The sequence below is a fragment of the Molossus molossus genome, unplaced genomic scaffold (assembly GCF_014108415.1).
Source record: "Molossus molossus isolate mMolMol1 unplaced genomic scaffold, mMolMol1.p scaffold_m16_p_13, whole genome shotgun sequence".
NCBI classification, from domain to species: domain Eukaryota; kingdom Metazoa; phylum Chordata; class Mammalia; order Chiroptera; family Molossidae; genus Molossus; species Molossus molossus.
The window spans coordinates 73,894,436-73,915,092 of record NW_023425348.1 but is presented as its reverse complement, the minus strand read 5'-3'; the positions used below and the strand labels follow the sequence as shown (position 1 = coordinate 73,915,092).

At 47.0% G+C, this 20,657-nt stretch overlaps 1 protein-coding gene across 1 annotated transcript in view; it reads left to right on the top strand.

The window, feature by feature from the left end:
- Positions 1-15,884, top strand: part of PAMR1 (peptidase domain containing associated with muscle regeneration 1) — a 69,478-nt gene extending 53,594 nt beyond the window's left edge. Inside the window, exons 7-11 of the mRNA XM_036258846.1 lie at positions 6,524-6,736; positions 8,378-8,444; positions 12,048-12,280; positions 13,187-13,479; positions 15,045-15,884. Of these exons, the coding sequence (XP_036114739.1) occupies positions 6,524-6,736; positions 8,378-8,444; positions 12,048-12,280; positions 13,187-13,479; positions 15,045-15,581 (1,343 nt within the window). The 3' untranslated portion in view covers positions 15,582-15,884. The remainder of the gene's footprint in view (positions 1-6,523; positions 6,737-8,377; positions 8,445-12,047; positions 12,281-13,186; positions 13,480-15,044) is intronic.
- The last annotated feature ends 4,773 nt before the right edge of the window (positions 15,885-20,657 follow it).

Sequence of the window (20,657 nt, the reverse complement as noted above, 5' to 3'; positions counted from 1 at the left end):
TGTCTCAAGCCTTAAATGACATAATTCCTATTTCTGGATTTAAACTAAAAATTCCTGTATTAAAGTTACAGGAAAACATCTGCCAATGCCTTGTCCTGCTGGGCACATAGGACACACTCACTAAATACATGTTGCAAGAAAATCAGTGAGATCAATAGGTCACAGCACTCCACGGTCTGTCTCCATAGGGCCACATGCTGGCCTTCAAAAGGATGGGATTCTTTGGTTCCTGGGGGCTTTTCATAGATCTTGTGTCCAAATTTAAATTTATAGCTTTGAGACTGAAGCCAAAGGAAAAGACAGATTTTCACAGGCGTCCGGTGTGCTGTAGCATGTTAACATTCCAGACTCATTCAGCAAAAGGTCATCTGTGAGCAAGGTATATTGGTGGACGGTGATCTAAAGGAAGAAGAGGTCTGTTTTCTTGCCACCGCTGGGATCTGCCCCCCGAGTTTTGTGATCATTGGGAGGATAGGGAGGTGTGTCCATCCCCTAGGTCAGGGATGAAGAATATGAACGTCCTTTTGTCACATTCAATGTAACTGTCCTGATGAGAGGGCACAGAAAATGTGACAGTAGTGCACACTGAAGGGCCACTGTTCCTAAAAATGCCCACATTTTCCTGACCTACTCCCTGATGTCGCCATTATCATGCTCATTTCTTATAGATGTTCTAGACCTGATCATCTCAGCTACCTCGTCTCGAGAGTGACTCAGTGTATCAGTCACATAGGAGAGCGAAAGATAAAGCTTTACTTGCTTTAAATCAACTTACATCCAATCCTAAAGGCCCATAATTCCGAATCATAAGAAATTTAGTCTCAGTCACTGTCGGGGCCTCCTCTGTGTCCCAGGGTTGTACTCAGACAGCACCAAACATTGGGGAGAACCCTCGGGTGGTGGATTCTAGGTCCACACCGTGTAGCTTGGGGACGCCCATGGTTTCAGAGCACCCGGACCCTTCAGATCGAACAGCCCTGCGGTGTGGGGCTGGCCTGGACCCCGAGCGTATCTGCGGAGGCGGGGCCCTCCGATGGGATCCAGCCTTTCCAGTTGCCCTGCTGTCATCCCCCCAGGCCCTCCCAGAGCGCTGGAAGACACGCAGATTCGGCGCTCAGGGTTGAGAGACCACCTCTCTGGGTCTCACCTCCCAGGAGCGCTGCTATGGGAAGACACGAGTTGCCTGATGCCCCAGGTCAAGGTTAGTTTCTCCCCAAAACAGATTCTGAGCCAAGCATTTGGGTCCATATGATTTAGTAAAGAACGTACTCCCAGGATCAGCCAGTAGGGAACTGGGGCAGCAAGACAGGAAGGAAGAAATCGAGTGATTTCAACTGAACTCCCGGCCTCAGCCCCCTCCCGTGAGGTGCTGCGAGTTACAGGACACCTGGAGGGACAGAAGTTGGACTTGCATAGTCACATCTATCAGTCACTGGCTATAGGCAACACCAGGTGTGCAAGGAAGGGATAGAAAGGGAGGTATTTTTCAGCTCTTCATTTGAGTAAGATGGTGCCCATGCCCGAGGGCAGCCTCTGAAGGTGGCAGGTGCCAGCTCTCAGCAATAAAGCTCACGTGTAGAAGTTAATGTGGTAAAAAGATGCACAGGGACCTGGGTGGGGCACCCATAGTGTTCACTACGGAAGTTACAAAGCCATTGCCTACTCATAAAGTGGCACCACAACAAACCACCGCACACTGTTGCCCTGAGAAAAACTGACAAGGGTGGAGAAGGTCTTTAAGTGTTTATATGAAATAGTATCCCAGAAAAATGTACTTTCAAGTCCTGTTCTTGTTCATGAAATAGTATGTAAGGGCTTGCTGAACCTAATGTGTTTGTGTCCCCGGGCTGAGTCACAAAAGTAATGGGGCAGTATGCTATTTATTGTTAATCATGGACTATTTTACTTAGCAAAGCAGGAGCTTGATGCTCCTTCAGACTAGAGATGCAGACATTTTCAATTCTCGTTCGACTTTGTGTGAAAACGTCCATCCCTCTGAGGAGAAATGGAACACAAAGCCTTGAAAAATCACATAGAAAAGAATCATGAATCGGTTTGATGGGGAGATGAAAAGGTTTCTGAAAAAGGACCGGTGAGGAGGTGGGAGGGAAGAGTTTTGTTTTGAAATCTAACCCGAGGAAGATGCTCTGATGAGATGCTGATGGTCTATGAACCCGACAGGAGAAAAAGGATGGTTGGAGGAAGTCTTAGAATTGTCTACAAAGCATCACAGGAGAAGGCACAGACTTGGAAATACGGGAAATAAGTGAGAGGGAAGAGAGAATAATGTCCAGGGGATATTTGATGCAGGAATATAATTTTAAGGATGAAAAGAAATCAGTGTTCAGAGACCATGGTTGGTACCCAGAAGCCCTAATCAACACACTGGCCCCATCTGGAAGCCCATCATGGGAGGCCAGGAAATAGAGTGGAACATTACCTATTACTCAAATGGGGCCAATAATGGGTACTTAGATTTCTTTGTGGGTTTTTCTTTCATAAGGTATATGAATTTGGAGAATTAACTCTTAAAGGCAGTTGAGAGCCATGTAAATAAAGGCAAACAAGGGAAAAGGAGACTATGTGTTACTTAAATTACTTCTCAAACCAGCCCAGACAGATAAGTGGTATTATCCTGTTTTACAGACGAGAAATGGAAGGCTTAGACAGATTGAATCATTTTCCCATGCCCTAGTTCATTAAGTGGAAGAATTAATAAATTTCTCTCTTTATCTCTTCCGGCCACCAGCAAATACAATGATACCTCGGTTCTCGAACATAATTCGTTCCAGGAGGACGGTCGAGAACCGAATTGTTCGAGAACCGAAGCAAAGAAACCAATAGGAAAGCGTGACTCCACAAAGCGTGACTCTCTCTCTGCACTCACACTGATGACGCCAGCAAGGCGCGCTGGGCCGAATGAACGCCATTCAGCTCATCTCGGAAGTTCGAGTTCCAAATGTTTGTTCGGATTCCGAGACAAAAGTTTCTCGAATCTCCATTTGGTCGAAAACCGAGGCGTTCGAGAACCAAGGTATCACTGTATTTATTAAGCACCTACGGTGCGCTTATCCTGGGCACTGAGAACCAAATGATTATTTGAACCTGTATTTAGCTGATCCTGGGGGCCATTCTTTTTTCTCCAGAGTCTAGTGACAAAACTCATTTAAATTTGAGTTCATGCAAATCTGGATTACGCTCCGATAAGAGATTTGCATGACATGGAGAGAATACAGAAACAAAAGAAAGATATGGAACAGTTAATCTAGGTTTACAGGCTTAGTAGGGATGACCCAAACCATTTTGCCTGATACTGAGCTTAAAAAAATAACAGAAGCAACAACAAAACTAATAGCAAACTTTTATGGTTACATTTTTCTGAGTATAAAACTTGGAAAAAAAGTATAAAGAAGCAGAAGTCATTTTTAAAGTTATAAGCCAGAGATAATGACCATAATTATGTTAAAATATGTTTTTCCAGCCCCCTTTTCACCCTTTGGGTGTTTTAATTAGTTTTCTTTTGGTTTTTGTTTTTATGTATTATGTCTGTGTGTGCTTTTCTTCATGGTTATCTGGCTTTGGACTTTGTAAATCTGTAGGTTGATGTCTTTCATCTGTTTCGGACAGTTTGCAGATTTATATCTTTGTATATTGTTTTTGCTCTCTCTCTCTTCTCCTTCTGGGATGCCGATTACATGTGTTATTAACCTTCTCACTGTGTCCCCAGTGTCCCTTATATTTTTCTATAAATTTCCCAGCTTTTTGTCCCTTGGGCTTCATTCTGATTTTTTGAAGTTATCTTTTAGTTTATTAATACTTTTAAGCTGCATCTGATTTTCTAGTAAACTCCTCCACTGAGTTTTTAATTTCTGTCACTATAACTTTTCAGTTCTAGGTTTCTCCATTGGTTATTTTTCAAGATTTTTAGTTTTCTATGGAAGTTCTCTATTTTGTCTTTTATTTCCCTGAACATGTTCAGCACGATTATTTTTAAGTGTTAAACAACTACACTATCCGGATCCTTTATAAGTCTGTTTCTATTGTCTGTCTTTCTCTTGGATTTTAACTGTAGCGTCTTGCCTTCCTTTGGACTCCGACTCAGAAGCATCACTGGGCTCTATCCTATGAATAGTAACTTAAAACGAAATAATAGTTCTCTATATTAGGATCTCATCAAGCTTAAGATGCATTGTTGATTTTATTACATCTTTTCTGGGGATTGGAGTAAAGGAATACTACAGGAAAAAATACATGTGGCCTGATGTCAGACATATCGCCTAGTGCAAGAGCCTGCACCTGAGAATTACAGAAATAGGGCAGAATTCCTCAGCCTTGGCAGCCGTGCCGGGACATCCTGAGTCAGCTTTTCTTTATGTCTTCTTGTACAGCCTCCTTAGTGGGAGAAACAAAGGACCTGAATTATCCTAACACTTTTTTACCTTCAAGGGCTCGAGAACTCTTCAAAGTTCCAGCTAGTTACACCCACATTGCATGAAATAGAAGTAAGACCCATGAGGATTCTGCACATGGGAAGTCATGGGTGGAGCCTAGAGGACTGTGGAAGCACCTGCTTCCAAGGAGGAGAAGACCCTGGCTGTCAGCCTTGCAGTGGCAGAGTCTTATCTTCTGCTGAGACTGAGTGGCCTGGGTCTGGTTCATTGTCTTTCAGTGTTTCAGGACTGGTCCTTAGTATCACCCAATCTTTCTTGGCCATGGGCTCTGGCAAGCAAAGCTCAAAGTGGATGAAGAACTGCACTGACACAGATCATTGCGCTTTGATAGGCTAACTGGCCAAGATCCAAGTACCTACAGAGCCAGGCAGCGGGTGGGGCTGAGGCCCGGTGAAGAACGCCGCCCTTGTCGAACTGCGAGCCACTTTTCAGGGCCACTGGCAATACAAACCCCGGGTTTCCAGACCGGGATTTTGTCGGAAGCTGGTAATACAGATTTTTATGAGAACTCTCTTGACTTTGACCAACTCCATATTCTAAAACTTGCAGGTGTAACGCACCATGCTTTTGAGACGATTGCGGTCTGTGGCTCCTGTGGGTCGCTGCTGGCTCCATGCTGAGCACTGAATGGGTCTGTACCACAGAAGGCAGCCCCATCACGAGCAGTGTGGAATGCGCTCCCTGCCCCTTCCTTCCCGTGTGGGTGTTCCCGGATGTACGAGCCCCGGGGCTTTCCGGGTCCACTTGAAACTTCACTCCCTACACCATATCGGAGTTTTTAAAAGCTCACTCAGTGAAGGCTTTTTTACACTTCAGATGGGTTTTCGGAGTCAACCACCAGGGAAACGGCTCCTATGACATGGCCCAGAAGCACAGAGTATCATTGAGATTATCCGCCACTTGGCCTATCGGCAACCTTGGGGTAAACAGTCTGTAATTTAGCTAATATTAGCAACCTTGCCAAATGGCACATAGGAAAATTATTAGTTTTTAGTTGTCAAATATTTTTAAAGTGTTTTCTGAATGGAGATTCTTTTTCTTGCCTGGGGGCAAGTTGCTTGAAAGGTAATTGGGACCATTATGGGAAGAAAATCATGTCAAATGCATGACTGCATTGCATGATGGAAACTGTTTTATGGAGATGAGCCCGTGTCTTAGAAGAAAGGATTAAAAAGAGAGTAGGGAGGTTAACAGAGGGACTGGTACCCAAACTCAGTTATTAAATGTTGGATTCTTCAGGGGACTTGCTCTGTGTCCTTAGGCAAGTATTATCCAGTGTTGTGTCACAATCCATTTGAGAAAAATATGTTATCTATGTGATAGAATATTTCCAGGATATATCTAATATCCTGTTCAGTGCTCAGAATAGCTCGTGATGCTATTTCTACTTTAACTGGCTGTCCAACATGAATTAGAGAATAGAAATACCTTCGTAATGAATATTGGTAAGTGTTTAGATGCAAAGTTATATTTGGACATCAAGGGAAATTTGTTGTATCTCTGAATGTATATTGTGCTCTAGTATTTTTAACTATAACTTTCAACACACTTATGTTCCTGAAGATGAAATATAAAATCTAAATTCATTTTCGTAGATGCACTCTTGCTTCTCATCAGTTCTATTTTCGGGGTACAACACGGATAGGAAAGAGTCTAATTTAACTGCTCAAGCTTTAGGGAACAGAGGAGATAATACAACAACGCTGAAAAACAAGAACTCTACTACACCGATCACAACATCTAGGTGAAGTGTTTATCTTGTCCAGGCCTGCCCAGCTCCCACACTGTGAGAAAGAAATGAACATGATTATATGAGAGCCAGTTGTCATATAAAATTTCTTTACCTGGAGAATGAAATGTTTTTAAATTTCAGAATCAGTCATTGAAAAGGGGGGAAGCCATGACGAATACATGCATTTTCTATCGCAAGTTGCTTCTTGGTAATTGCGTCGAGAGCCCTTGTCGGCTGGCTCCGTATCACTGCCCTTTTCATTCAATGAATCATGAAAAGATTCGTTTCTGAAATGGAACGCTTCAGACCTTTAATAGCTCTTCTTTTATTCTCTCTTTAGTCGTTGAAGAAAGAAACTGCTCCGACCCTGGAGGTCCGGTCAATGGGTACAAGAAAATAACAGGAGGCCCCGGGCTCCTCAGTGGGCGCCACGCAAAAATCGGCACCGTCCTGTCCTTTTTTTGTAACAACTCATATGTTCTCAGTGGCAACGAGAACAGAACTTGCCAGCAGAATGGACAGTGGTCAGGGAAGCAGCCCATCTGCATAAAAGGTAACTTGCAGATATTTCTGAAGTCTCTAGAAACAGAGGTGGAGTTGGTAGGCTTTGGTAGCTCCCATGCATGTTGAGCCGCTGGGGAAATGCCGCTCTCTCTTAAGTTCTCGCTGGAGCCATGTATTTATTCATCTTAGCTTGGAAACCATCCCTAAAAACATTTGCCTCTGTCTTGGACTGCCAAAGGCCCTGCTCACCCTGCTCACAGCAAACCCAGGGACCCAAGAAGTGAAGCAATCAGCATGCATGTGTATAGCTACATTTGTCTACTTTCTCTGAAATATGCAGCTAATGCAGGACATAAAACACAGCAGACACATCCACCCTGCCAGCCTAGGTGGAGGGAGGTGTGAGATGTCAAAACGTTTCAAAACATACTCCAAAGACAGAAACCCTTGAGCACTGAAGACAGAGATCTAGGGACAGAGGAGTCGTGTGTTCTGAGGAGGGAGCGATGCCCTTGCCTGACACAGGGGCGGCTGCATGACCAGAGCAGGGCTGGAGCCCGTCCGAGGCTGGGGAAGGTGTGCAGAGTTGAAGAGGAGTTGGGACGGTATTCCAGTTGGAAGAGGTGTGAGCGGCGAAACAATCGTTTCATATCAGAGCGAGGCAACCTGGGGATCTGGAAGGTAAAGGGAAAAAGGCGTTTGGGACCAGAAAACATGGAAAGTTGTGTGGAGAAGTTTGGCCCTTACGAGGCAGTGGGGATGTGTCCAGGTCAGCAGCCCCTCTCTTTGGGGGGCAGGTCACAATGATTGGCTGTTTCCAGGGAAGAAAAGCGTGTCCTTGGCCTAGATTACCCGGATAATTGCCTCAATCCTCCACTTTCCCTTCTGGGTATTTGTCAACAACCCTAATCATGGGAAAAGGAATGAAAGGGAATGGTTTGTGAAAGGGCTAAATCACTTTAGGCTTTAGCCAGAAGGCACTTTCATCCCCACCAGCACAGACCCCGATTCTGGGTTTCATTAACCATGGAAACGGTGTTACATATGCCCTTGGAGATGTTTGTCAACTCTTCTCTTACAAGTTAATGCAACCCCAAGTTCCCGAGGTTGCTAATTAGATGAATGTTGGCTGCTCGAACGAGAGAGTGAGATGGGTAGGATTTCTTTTTACTTGTGAAGAAGAAAAGACTCCAAAATTCAATGGGGCTTTGACTCACCCTCAAATGATTGTTAGGAGCCTTAGTTGCTGAGAAAGGGCGTGGAGGAATCAGTTACCTAAGACTTATTGATCGACACTGCTGTCTGTTTGTAAGTGACAACCTTGGAATTCCCTATGCTGGGCTGGATTTCAGAACCGTTGCTTTGACTTCTACTCCCTTTTTTACCAAGTTTGCTAATACTGGTTATGTGAACAGATAATCCTAGTCGATTATCTGTTTCAAATCACACAGCTGGAGCAGCTCTTCAGAGGCGTGTACCTGGGTTCTTCAGAGGGGTGTCACTTAGATGCAAGGCAGCATGCTCTTTGGCTGAGGGAGCTGTCCAGGCTTGGCTGACATGTCCCACCTCTGAGAGCCCGGGGAATGTGCACCTGGTACCCAGAAAAGGTGCTCAGGTAGGAAGCGGAAATGAATGATGTGCACAGTTAAAGTGGGGAAAGATCACCCAGCGTTGTTTCTTTTTTCCCCAGCCTGCCGAGAACCAAAGATCTCGGACCTGGTGAGACGGAGAGTCCTTCCCATGCAGGTTCAGTCAAGGTGAGGTGGAAACACCTGGACCCTGCTTCAAAGGCCAAGGAGGGTGAAGGTTCCCTCTTCCGCCCTTTTCCCACCTGTGTGTGTTTGGCCAGGCAGCCTGGGTTTTCCTGGGGACACTTAGTGCTGACCGGCCATGAGAGAAGAGGCTGGCTAGATGGCGGCCTATTAGCCAGCTGCCTTTAGCCAAGAGGTAGCGCCTGCTGGACAATGTACAGATGTCACTGGGCTGTGGGGAAGTAGGTGGCTGCTGGGGAGTGAGACTTCAAGAAGCTCTTTGGTGAACTGGATTCCAGTACTTGACTCTTCCTGAAATTTCTGTGGATTCATACGGCAGTTCTAGGGAGATGGCATTCCTGCCAGATGCAGCCAGCTGTGGCTCGGGAAGATGTTCTTCTAGTCACCCATCAGGTGACGGGGCCGGTGGAGCCCAGGAACGAGGGGTAAATGCCAGCCCCAGGAGGGCGGTGAGCCCTCAGGCACACCCTCCCAGCCTCTCCCTAGAAAGACGGAGGGGCAGCCCAGTGGGAAGAGAATGGACCCATTTCTACTTCTCCTTCCCTAATTTTGTAGGAAATATGCTTCTCATCTCATCTCCCAGCACCCTCCCCTCGCTCTCTCCACTCCAGCCACACTGGCCCCTTGCTTTTCCCTGACCCCTCCGAGCACGGTTCCCCCTCAGAACCTTTGCATGTCTGTCCGGGGCCTGCTTCCCCCGAATTTCAGTAAGGCTGAATGCCTCCTCCAGTTCTCTGCTCAGCTCTACCTGAAAAACACAGCAACCCCGCCCTGACCGGTTTGGCTCAGCGGTTAGAGCGTCGGCCTGTGGTCCAGAGAGACTCGGGTTCAGTTCCCGCTAAGGGCATGTACCTCGGTTGCAGTTTGTCCCCGGCCCTGGTTGAGTCATGCAGGTGGCAGCCACTCGATGTGTCCCTTCACGTCGATGTTTTTCTCTTTCTTCCTCTCTTTTCCTCCCATTCTATCTGAACAAAAAAATGGAGAAATGTCTTTGGGTGAGGATAAAAAAAAATTAAAAAAAAATAGCAACCCCTCTCCTGCACCCTGATTGCTGAGCTGACTTCTTTACCCAGCACGGTCGGGCCTTACGGTGCTTCACTTTCCATCTCTGCCTGTTGTCTCACACACGTTTTTTTGCTTTCTTTGTTCCATTTTCATCCTCCCCTCCCCAGTCCCACCAAAACACAGAAAAGTGACACGTGCAGGAGCATGGCCGCTTCGTTCCTGCCGAAGCGCAGCACCTAGAATGGTGCCTACCACGTAGCGGGCACCTCGGACACGTTTCCTCAGTGCCTGAAGCGGACGGACGAACGCGGGCACACCACCCGGTCCGGCTCCCTTCAGGGCCGGGTATTCTCCGGCAAGTTCCTAAGCTCGCGGAGCCTTCCGTTTCCTCGTTCGAAAAACAAGCGTCATCACACTAGCATCCGTCTCAGGGACTGTTGTAAGGGTTCAGTGCAACACTAACTTTGATTTTCGCTGTGTGCCTGCAGCTCTTCCCCGCTCATTTCACTACAACCTGCAAAGGAGGTCTTATTATTATTATCATCAGTGTTGCATTATACATGTTATTACCGTTTTTGTTACTGATGGGTAAATTGAGGCTCAGAGAAATTGCGGAGCTTGCCCGAGGTCACGCTGGCGGAAGAAGTGGCAAAGCCAGGATGCAAGCCCGGGGTTCTCAGGGTCTGAAGTCTTCAGGGTCTGCTCCCGTGTGCACTGAACTTTAAGCCCAGGGAAAGGCCTCAGCAGAACACCTTACCCTTATGAACACCTGTCAGTCGTAGCTATTGTTTTTGGAAATAGTAGCCTAGGGACTAGAACTGACCCCGACCCAGTGACCTGAAATGTGCTTCCATCAGGATAGTCATCCATCTCTCACCCTCCCTCCAGCCATCTCAGTCCATTTCTCTCTTTCCCTCTCAGGCGAGGCCTTTCCAAATTCCGCCCCCTTTTCTGATCTTTGTGATTCACTGGGCTGGACTCTCACTAAGTGGATGAGCCTGGTACACCTGTCCTTCCCCAGGGCACATCTTATAGAGGAGGCCCTGAGCTGTCAAAAAGACGCTCAGCTTTGCCCTGGCCGGTTTGGCTCAGCGGTTAGAGCGTCGGCCTGCGGTTCGGAGAGACCCGGGTTCGGTTCCCGCTAAGGGCATGTACCTCGGTTGCAGTTTGTCCCCGGCTCTGGTCAGTCGTGCGGGTGGCAGCCACTCGATGTGTCCCTTCACGTCGATGTTTCTCTCTCTCTCTCTGTTCCTCTCTCCCCCTCCTACTCTACCTGAACAAAAAATGGAAAAATGTCCTCGGGTGAGGATAAAAAAAAAAAAAAAAGACGCTCAGCTTTGCATTTTAAAAGCAATTGTAATGGGAGGCGAGGTGCCGAGGTGCCAGGGTGCCAGGGGTCACGTGCAGAGGAGAAAGCAAGCCTAACATTTGGATTTAAGGATCTTTCTGGAAGACAGGCTGCTGCAGCCTGGCTTACCCAGGAACCCCCAAAGGCAGTGTAGACCTTCCCCAGCTGGCCCAGTCCGGAGGCTCCCTCAACTGCAGACCTGGTTCTGAACACAACCTGGAGATCTGTCGAATGAAATCGTTGTGGTTGGAGTATCTGCTCTGGGAAATGTACTGGAGAGACGCGTGAAATAGATCGCTTAGGATGATGTCAGATGGGTGCGGCAGGACAGCCGGTGGGCATCCCGTGCTGAGTGCTGCCTGGGGACTGTCTTACTTGCTGTGTGCCCCCAGGCACTGTCACTCACCTTTCTGGGCTTCCTCCCTCCATTCATGAAACAGGAACGAGAACACTGATTCCTGAAGGAATTCCAACTTCTCAGTGAACAATCATTACGCACCGATATCAAATGAACACAAGCTGTATGATGTGCGTACATCTCCCCTAAGAATCCCCGAGTGGTCTCCGGGGGCTTCAACTTCAGGGCTCATTTAAAAAACCTTTTGACATTTACACACAACGCTCCACATTTTTCCCAATCGATGTGCCCTGAGAGAAAGCTCTATTCTCTGAGGTGTGCTAATTACATCTGCTAATTGCCAAATCAAGCTACTGTAGAAACAGTTTAGTTCAAGTCAATTTCTGATATTGCCCCATTATGATAATGGTGCGAGAAAAAGAAAATATGCCAGGATTTCTCTCATTCAAATGAACTTCCTTTCCTGTTTAATTTCACAATTAATTTGTGTGTGTGCATGTATAGTATTCCGGTGGATAGCAGCTATTATGTCAGATATTATCCTCTGGCTAAAATCTTAGGCAGATGGAGAAGTGCCAGGAATGGAAATGGAGAATGAAATGAAGGTTGTAGTGTGCCAGATAATTCTCTCAATGGTAGAGGGAGTGTGTGTGTGTGTGTGTGTGTGCATGTGTGTGTGTGTGTGAGGGAGAGAGAGAGAGAGAGGGGAGGGGAAAGAGGAAGAGAGAAAAAGAGAGACTGAAAGGAAGGGGAGAGCGACAGAATCCATGGTTTTCCTCTGATGTGACCAAGAATCTACACGGGGATTGGCACGGAGCTAACAGGCCACGATGGCTGTCTCGCTCTGCTCTTGCTCTGGGCCACGTGCCCCATGCAGGGAGACACCGTTGCACCAGCTGTACTCATCGGCCTTCAGCAAGCAGAAACTGCAGGGTGCCCCTACTAAGAAGCCGGCCCTTCCCTTCGGAGAGCTGCCCACTGGGTACCAACATCTGCACACCCAGCTCCAGTATGAGTGCATCTCACCTTTCTACCGCCGTCTGGGCAGCAGCCGGAGGACCTGTCTGAGAACTGGAAAGTGGAGTGGGCGTGCCCCATCCTGCATCCCTAGTGAGTCAAGGCTGGTCCTTGCGTCGGGGAAGCTCACCTCCTACATGGTGGCCTGTAAAAAGCCACTAACCCTTTCATTTTGGAAAAGTCTCTTGCCCAAAGAAATGGTACTCTAATCCTTTCCCTAGCTTGGTGATGTCTGAAATTCCAGTTAGAGTGTCCTTTCTTTGGCTTAAACTTATTACCCAGAAGAAATAAACTCATTCAATCTTAGATAATTTTTCGTGGAGGGGTGCACTTTCTTGTGGACAATTCTAACCTATTCACTTGGAGAAAAGAGAGAGAGCTGTCGTTAAACACCAGTGGGGAAGGGGTTGAAGGTGCCAGATAGCTTCTAGTTATGTCATCTTGGTTACCCCGTCAAGCCCTAGTTTTCATCCTCATTGTCTAATGGTGTTAATTTGGTTATTGTTATTAGACAATGAGGTATTAATTACTTAGAAGGTTAGAATGATGATCACTGAGATAATACGTAGACGTGTCTGGAAAAGGGTGTTGCGGATACTAAGCTACCTTCCCCATCCACTTTGTCAAAGGAAAACAGTATGGGTTAGTTCATGGTGGTCCCCTTTATGATAGTCATAATATTTTGAGTCTAGCCGGTTTTGTGCATCATCTCACCCTGTGAGATAATTGCTATTACTATATCCATTTTACTGGGGCTGTAAGAGATTAGGTACCCTGTCCAGTAAGTGCCTGGGATTGGAAGTCTCCGGTCTTAATCCTAGACTGGACAGTCAGCCATGTCAAGGTGATTGGTTAATATTTCAGAAAGCGAAAAGAAAAATAAGTTAGATGCTTAGGGGTCATGACACAGAAGGGTTTGTCCTCTCCTGGTTGTGGGGCACCTTCCCCTTTTGATGGGAAGGTCTGAGTTGATTTACTGAGATAATGTTTTCTCCATAGTCTGTGGAAAAACTGAGAACGTCACTGCTCCGAAGACCCAGGGCCTGCGCTGGCCATGGCAGGCGGCCATCTACAGGAGGGTCAGCGGGGTGCACGGTGACAGCCTGCACAAAGAGGAGTGGTTCCTGGTCTGCAGCGGCGCCCTGGTGAATGAGCGGACCGTGGTAGTGGCTGCCCACTGCGTCACTGACCTGGGGAAGGTCACCATGATCAAGACAGCAGACCTCAAAGTCGTCCTGGGAAAATTCTACCGGGATGACGACCGTGACGAGAAGACCATCCAGAGCTTGCGGGTGAGGGAGGATTGCGCCCTGAAAACCGGGTCTCTGGCTCAGCACACTCCCAGCGTTAGGAGAGCAGTGACGGTCAGCCCTGTCCCCTGAGCACAGAGCCTGGCAGGTAGCAGGGACCCAGTATTTCATATTGACAACTACTAGAAAGGGGCACCTAGAAAGACTACAGAGTCTTTCCCCTTCCACTGTTGTAAAAATAAAATAGTAACAAATATTTATCACTGTGGTCATCAGAAGTTAACCACCTATTATTATGTTTAGGGCACTGGGTAGGCTTTGAGGACATGGAGAGGTTTCATCCAAGATACTCCTAATCAACTTATAATATTCTTTTCTGTTTCCTTGCCTGCCTCCTTCTCTTCCTCTCTTTTATCTACCTTTCCATCCATCTATTCATCCATCCATCTATTCATCCATCCATACGTCCGTCTGTCCATCCATCCATCCATTTGTTCCTCCATTTATCTATCCATTAATCCATCCATCCATCCATCCATCCATCCATCCATCCATCCATCCATCCACTGTTGAGTTTCCACGGTATACAATTCACAGGGAATAGATACAGAACTGAATCTATGTTTGGCATGGTTTTTGCCCTGAAGAGTCCATAGGCTAGTAGTGGAAGAGACAAACTAGTGTGTATCATGATTAGTTCACTTGAAGAGAAGCCCTGAGGAAATGCACCCAAACGTAGGTGAAATAATAGAACATATACATAAAATGTTACAAGGTATCACAGATGTATGCCCGAGAGGCCCCTATCAAAGAGAGTGACAAGCAAGGATTGGGACAATAGGGGAATACTTTTATGGAAAAGTCTTGTGGAACAGTCAGTCTTACTGGGTTGAAGATGAATGAAATGTTCATAGTGGACCAGGGATTGCAAAGTGGTAGCCTGTAGGTGTTTGTGTTTTGATAGTGTTAACGTCATTTAAAAAAAATTTTTTTTTCTTTATTGATTTTTAGAGAGAGAGGAAGGGAGAGGGAGAGATGGAAACATCGACGAGAAAGAACATTGGTTGGCCGCCTCCTGCATGCCCCATACTGGGGATTCAGCCCACAACCTGGCATGTGCCCTGACCGGGAATCGAACTGGCGACCTCTTGGTGCATGGGTCGACTCTCAACCCCTGAGCCATACCGGCTGGGCTAACATGTCATTTTTAAATCAGTTATTTGCTAACATTTAAAAATCAGGTTTCAGATAAAGATCTGGAATCTATTCTCTGGCAAAGATGGAATGCTGGTCCCACTACTTCAGGGCAGTGGTCAGCTGGAGCGACGTGGCAATTGGCCACTTTAAACGGAGTGTCCGCTCGCATTCTTTGCAGCCTCCTCTCCGCTCCACTTGTTCAACACTTTCTGCCAGGCCCCGGGAAGCATTTCAGTTTGCAACCCTGGGAATAGAGCAGTTCCTTGCTATGATCCCTCGAGCAAAGTATCTCCAAATAAGTGCAGCTGTCTCTTAGACATCTGCCCCATAATTCAACCCCAGAGCTTGCCTGCTTTTGTCCACTGTGGAGTTGGCTGCTCACCATTGCTGACCATTCCTTGCATGTGTAGATCTCTGCAATCATTCTGCACCCCAACTACGACCCCATCCTGCTGGACGCGGACATTGCTGTCCTGAAGCTCCTGGACAAGGCCCGCATCAGCACCCGCGTCCAGCCCATCTGCCTCGCGGCCACTCGGGACCTCAGCGCCGCCTTCCAGGAGTCCCGCATCACGGTGGCCGGCTGGAACGTCCTGGCAGACGTGAGGAGCCCCGGCTTCAAGAACGACATGCTGCGCTCCGGGGTGTTCAGGGTGGTGGACTCGCTGACGTGTGAGGAGCAGCATGAAGAGCATGGCATCCCAGTGAGTGTCACGGACAACATGTTCTGTGCCAGCCGGGACCCCGCCGCCCCTTCCGACATCTGCACGGCAGAGACGGGCGGCGTCGCGGCTGGGTCCTTCCCGGGACAGGCGTCGCCTGAGCCGCGTTGGCATCTGGTGGGGCTGGTCAGCTGGAGCTACGACAAAACATGCAGCCACAGCCTCTACACGGCCTTCACCAAGGTGCTGCCTTTTAAGGACTGGATCGAGAGAAACATGAAATGAGCCGCGGGCCAACGGAGAAGCGTGCCTGTGTGTCCGTCCGTGCATGCATTGCATGAGGCTGTGTGGACCTGAGGTGTGATTCTGCCCTTGAATTTGGCTGAGCCAGGGCTTCTGAGTCCAAGGACAGAAGTAGTGGAGGGTGAGGAGGGCTCACTTCCTGGTAGGCCCCTGCCACCCCAACTGCTTGGGCCATTTGGAAAGACATCTGCTGGCAAAAACTGTTCAATAAAGACTATATGACTAGCAAAGAAAACGTCCCCATCCGACCAACCTGGGGCCTTCAGCACCTGCCCCTCAATGGTGCGAATGTCATGGTCAGCCCTGGTCAAGAGAGGGTTGACCCGGAGGCCTGGCTTCACGAGGTCACTTGCAAGGCTCCAGCCAGACCAAGTTCCAAGGAGCAGCTAAGGGACAGCCCCCCGCAGCGGAGCCTGGGACGATGTTGATGTCGGCTCTGCGCACTCTGTCACAGCACAGTGTGGTCTATTCCTTCCCCATGCCCTGCACACATTTTAATAAAACAACGGTTGGCTTCTGACCTACAGAACAAGTGTGCCACTCGATTCCTGTGTGTACTTCTCTAGGCTGTGTGTGTCGGGGGCATTGGCTGGGTACCCGCTCTTTAAAATAGATCCGAAAACGCACATGGCTAAACCAGTGCCATCTTTTCCATTGCAGCCCTGGGGGTCTGCTGGGTCACACGCTGGGGGGGGGAGGGGCACGGTGCCATCAGACAAGGCACAAACAGAGGAAAATGCCAGGAGTCAGATGATTTCTAGCGTTTCCTCAAGTTCTCATGTTCTAGGTCTAGCACAGAAGCCTGCTTTGAACCCCATAAATCTTTATGGCATATTTTCCTACCACCTGAACTGGAATCACCTATTTACTAGATGGAGATAAGCCAAGAAACTCTGGCTTCACTGTTTTCTATAACTTCTTCTTGTCCTGCCCTGGAGTCTTAGTGTGGTGGGCTGAGTGCCTGCAGCCATAGAGCAGAGCTGGGATACGAAGATCAGGAGGAGGTAGCAAACGGCCATGGTCAACAGTCCAAGGGGGTGCCACCAAGATTTGGGGCCATATCCAGCTTCTGAGGGGATCCGAGTCATTGCTGAGATAACATAAATGTGAACCCAATCTGAGTGTTGAGGCAAGGATGGAAAAAGGCAGGAAAGAAGGAAACATGAGGTCCAGGGCAGGAGTCAGGTCAGAGATAGAGAACGGAGCGTACGAGCTTGGCACCCTCGGGAGACATGCCTACAGAAGCAGAGTTGGTGGCGTTATGGGGCCATGCCCAGCTGGACTGCCCTGCCCCTGCCAGGCATCTGGACCCCAGTGACACGCTGTGTACTCTGTTCAGTGCTTCAGGCAATATCTCACTCAATCACCACGGCTACCCCACAAGGCAGATTTTATCCTGCCTTATGTTTTCGCCTTTGGTATCCTGTGAAAATTTTGAGTGAAATACTTCGGCTCCCTTGGGCTTGGGGAAGTTTATCTTTTCAGAGCTGTTGGAAAGTTGAGAACATTTTGGAGTAGTTTGGTAGCAATTTGTGGTCTCTTTCTGCTTTTCTTGGCAGCAAGACCCGCTTTCCCTGGCAGGGCTCTGCCCGGATGTGCCGCTGAGCCCCAGCATTTTAAGAAGACCTTGTCAATGGCCGAGTTTGTTAGGGCTCGCTTCTCGTTTGTATTCCAATTCACTGAGTGGCTTGTGGACTCAGTTTGATGGAGAGCTTTGTCAACAACAAGAAGAAAAAGTCAGTAGATAAAAATAGGGAACAGCTTTTTCAGGTGAAGAAGAATATTAGAAATTAAATCCTCAGAGGAAAATAACAGCATTATGTTCCCCAATTTATGGTTTTGAGGAAAAGTTCATTGCAAACACAAGAGAAAGAAAGAACATTTTAAATCCTTGTATGGAAGGGGAACAGGGTGTTACAAATGAAACAGTGCTTTTTCAGGTGCTGATAAGTGAAATCTTCAATGAATTGGGATCCTTCTAACTCACTGTCATTATGCAGGGGCATAAAGTCAGCCTTTGATTAGGAAAAATCTGTGAATCTATCATTTCAATTTTGAGCTAAATTGCCTGGTTAATCTCTCTCGCTCTTTCTTTCTCTTAATAAAGAAAATAACTCTATAAGAAAAACACTTTTTGGAATTTGGTACAAAGCCTGTCTCAAAATCACCAGGTCATGTGATAAAGAAATGAATAGAGAAAGCAGAAGAATCACATCGCTGGGTTTTCTTTTAGGTCCTGAGAGGCTAGCTTGGGTCCTTGATGTGGTCCTTTTAGCCACTTTAGCCTATAACTGCATTGGTCAAGCAAAGAAGTCTCTGAAAATAAAAACTGTTTTCTCTCCATCCTTTGGCCCATCATGAAGCTGTTACTACTGAACAATGTCCCAGAACAAAGGGAAGGGGAAGGATGCATAACTAGCATTCTTTGCCATGATTAGAAGAAACAGGGGATTAAAATACCAGTGATCACTCTCAAAAAGTATTCCCACTTTATACAGGATGAAGCTACTAAAAAAGAGACAGTCACTCTAGTTCAAAATTGTATGGGTTTTGTGGAGGGCATAAGAAATCTGCATCGACCCTGATGTTTAGCCTCAAGCCAGCTCATTGCAGAAGATGCTAACATATGAGAACGATATACCCACAATGCAGAGTTCATCTTTTAGTGTTCTTTCCTCTCTCATCTGCACTAAGTAAACGCAACGGATTCACACTCTTTCCATTAGAATTCATCAGGCAATGAGGGAAGCTAACAAATGTCCTAGTCTTCCCAAGTTCTCTACTTAATAAGCCGGTCTCTGCCTGAAGAATGGGTTATATTTAGACCAAGTTCTCAGTCTGAATTGAGATTTTGATGAAATAACATCTCTTTTCTCATCAGTGTGGAGAGGGAGGTAAAAATAGACCTCCCTTGCTTCTCTTTTGCTCGTGTGTGTTAACAAGAAAAGAGTGAATGAACTCAACTTATATCATCCTGCTCCAAACACCCACGAGTGGGTGGTTCCCTTATTCTCTAGTCAGTGACCACACTCGAACAACCAGAGCGATAGGTTGATCTGTGCTGTGCTGTTGGGTCCAAAGCATTACCACTGTGATCATTTCTGAGTGATGAGAAGAGCAGCAGCCACCAAGAGGTGGACATAATAGAGATGATAATAGCTGTCACCATGTGCCAGGACTGTGTCCTAACCACTTTGTCACCTCATTTAGGCCTCATCGGGGCCCAGTGGATGGGGTTGTTACTATCCCCATTGATACCCAGAGGGTTGAGTGACTTACTCAAGGTCATTCAAAATGGAAAGAGGGAATAATGAAATCAGTTTGAAACTCATTGCTTTAAACATGGTTGAGATGGATGGTGCAGGTCAGTCTAATGCTGAAGACGGTGTTATACCTTCTATTGTGGTCACCTTAGCATTTTTACTACAAAGGTCTGGGGCTTCTACTGGGAAAACTCTTCTCCCACCAGTTATCACCCTAAACCTCCTTTTCTTTCTAAGACCCTTTCATTTTCAATTTAGTCTCTCTCTCTCTCTCTCTCTCTCTCTCTCTCTCTCTCTCTCTCTCTCTCTTTCTCATGCTTTTGGCTTCAGGGCCAATGCTTTTGAGGATAGCATCTTTTTATAAGAAAACATACAATAATTTTCATTCACATTTTTCATTCATCCTAAAAATAGCTCACATTTAAAAAAAATCAGCATACTAGTAGTAATTGGATAAAAAGGCTCCACTCTCCCTTCTGTTTTATTTATTTTTGAAAAAACATTAAGGTGTCTAGTGTTGTAGCCTTGGGCCAATAATTTAAAAGACAGATCAGATGTGCAGCTGATGATCCCTTGGTTATTTAGGAAGGTATGGGACAGCCATTTCATGTGTTCACACTATGTGACAGGCCCTGTGGCATCTGCTTTACAGATATCATTTGTATAACTACCAGAACGATTTCCCTTTCACAGAGAGAGGGTTTCGTCTCAAAAGGACTGAGTGGCCCATTCAGTGCTGTGTGTGGAGGAACTGAGAGTCTAACACAGGCCTGCTCCACTTCACGGCCCAGCTGTGCTTACCCGACTAGTGACATGGAAACGGAATGGACACGTTTGTTCACTGGGTGGTTCTGACTTTGCCAAGAGCCACCCGTGCGAATGTCCCACCTACCAAGCTGATGGTGGGTGGCTTTCTCATTCCCAAGTTCTGGAAAGCACCGCTAATCTTTAAGAGCAAAGGCAGATGACATGGTGGTTGTATTCAGCGGGAAAGAGTCAAATCCATATTTCTCAGACATTACTAAGTGACAGTCCCTTCTGGAGGGGGTGGCTCTGGAGTCACTTGGCTGCTATTCCTCTCTCTAGGTCACTTCCTTCTGATAAACTGGGAACATCAAGACATTTCTCCTCTGTTGTCATCATGAGGGGGAATCGGCTTATTTAACAGCCTTTTATGGGAAAACGGTATAGGACTATTTTTCCTTTTCTATATTAGGAGTCTACCCCCACCTCTCCTATGTGGAGATACAGTAACCAATCTCAAGCACTCTGGAGGAGAACCAGACAGGGAATGCATGTCTTAGAGGAGCAGTGGGAGAAGGGAGAGCCTTTATCCCTTTTTTGGTCCATCTAAGCTCTAATAATGGTTGGAGGAGAACACTGAGAGTCACAGAGTTTTAGACGAGAACATTTGAGACCATCTGGTGACTTCTTCCATGGTATAAACATGCCCTCTCCTCATCTCTGACAGGTTCTCTGGCTGAGTTTTCTCTGCTAGAAGATCCTCTCAGATCCTGCAGGTCATGGGAGCAATGATGACATTCTAACAATGATGACATTCTAACAATGATGACATTCTGTGCAGTAGGTTGCATAGCAGAGAGGTTCAAAGTAAGGTTCAGCAGGACGACTGCCTAAATTCAAACCCCATCCGCAGCTCATCCGTGGAGATCCCTGTAGATCGCTTCTCCATCTTTCTCCATCCTGCTGTCCCTCCAGGAGGCTGAACTGCAAGGACGGCGGATGAGTTATATCAGTGGGGTTTCCTGCCTTCCAGCTTCCAACTTTGGCCAAC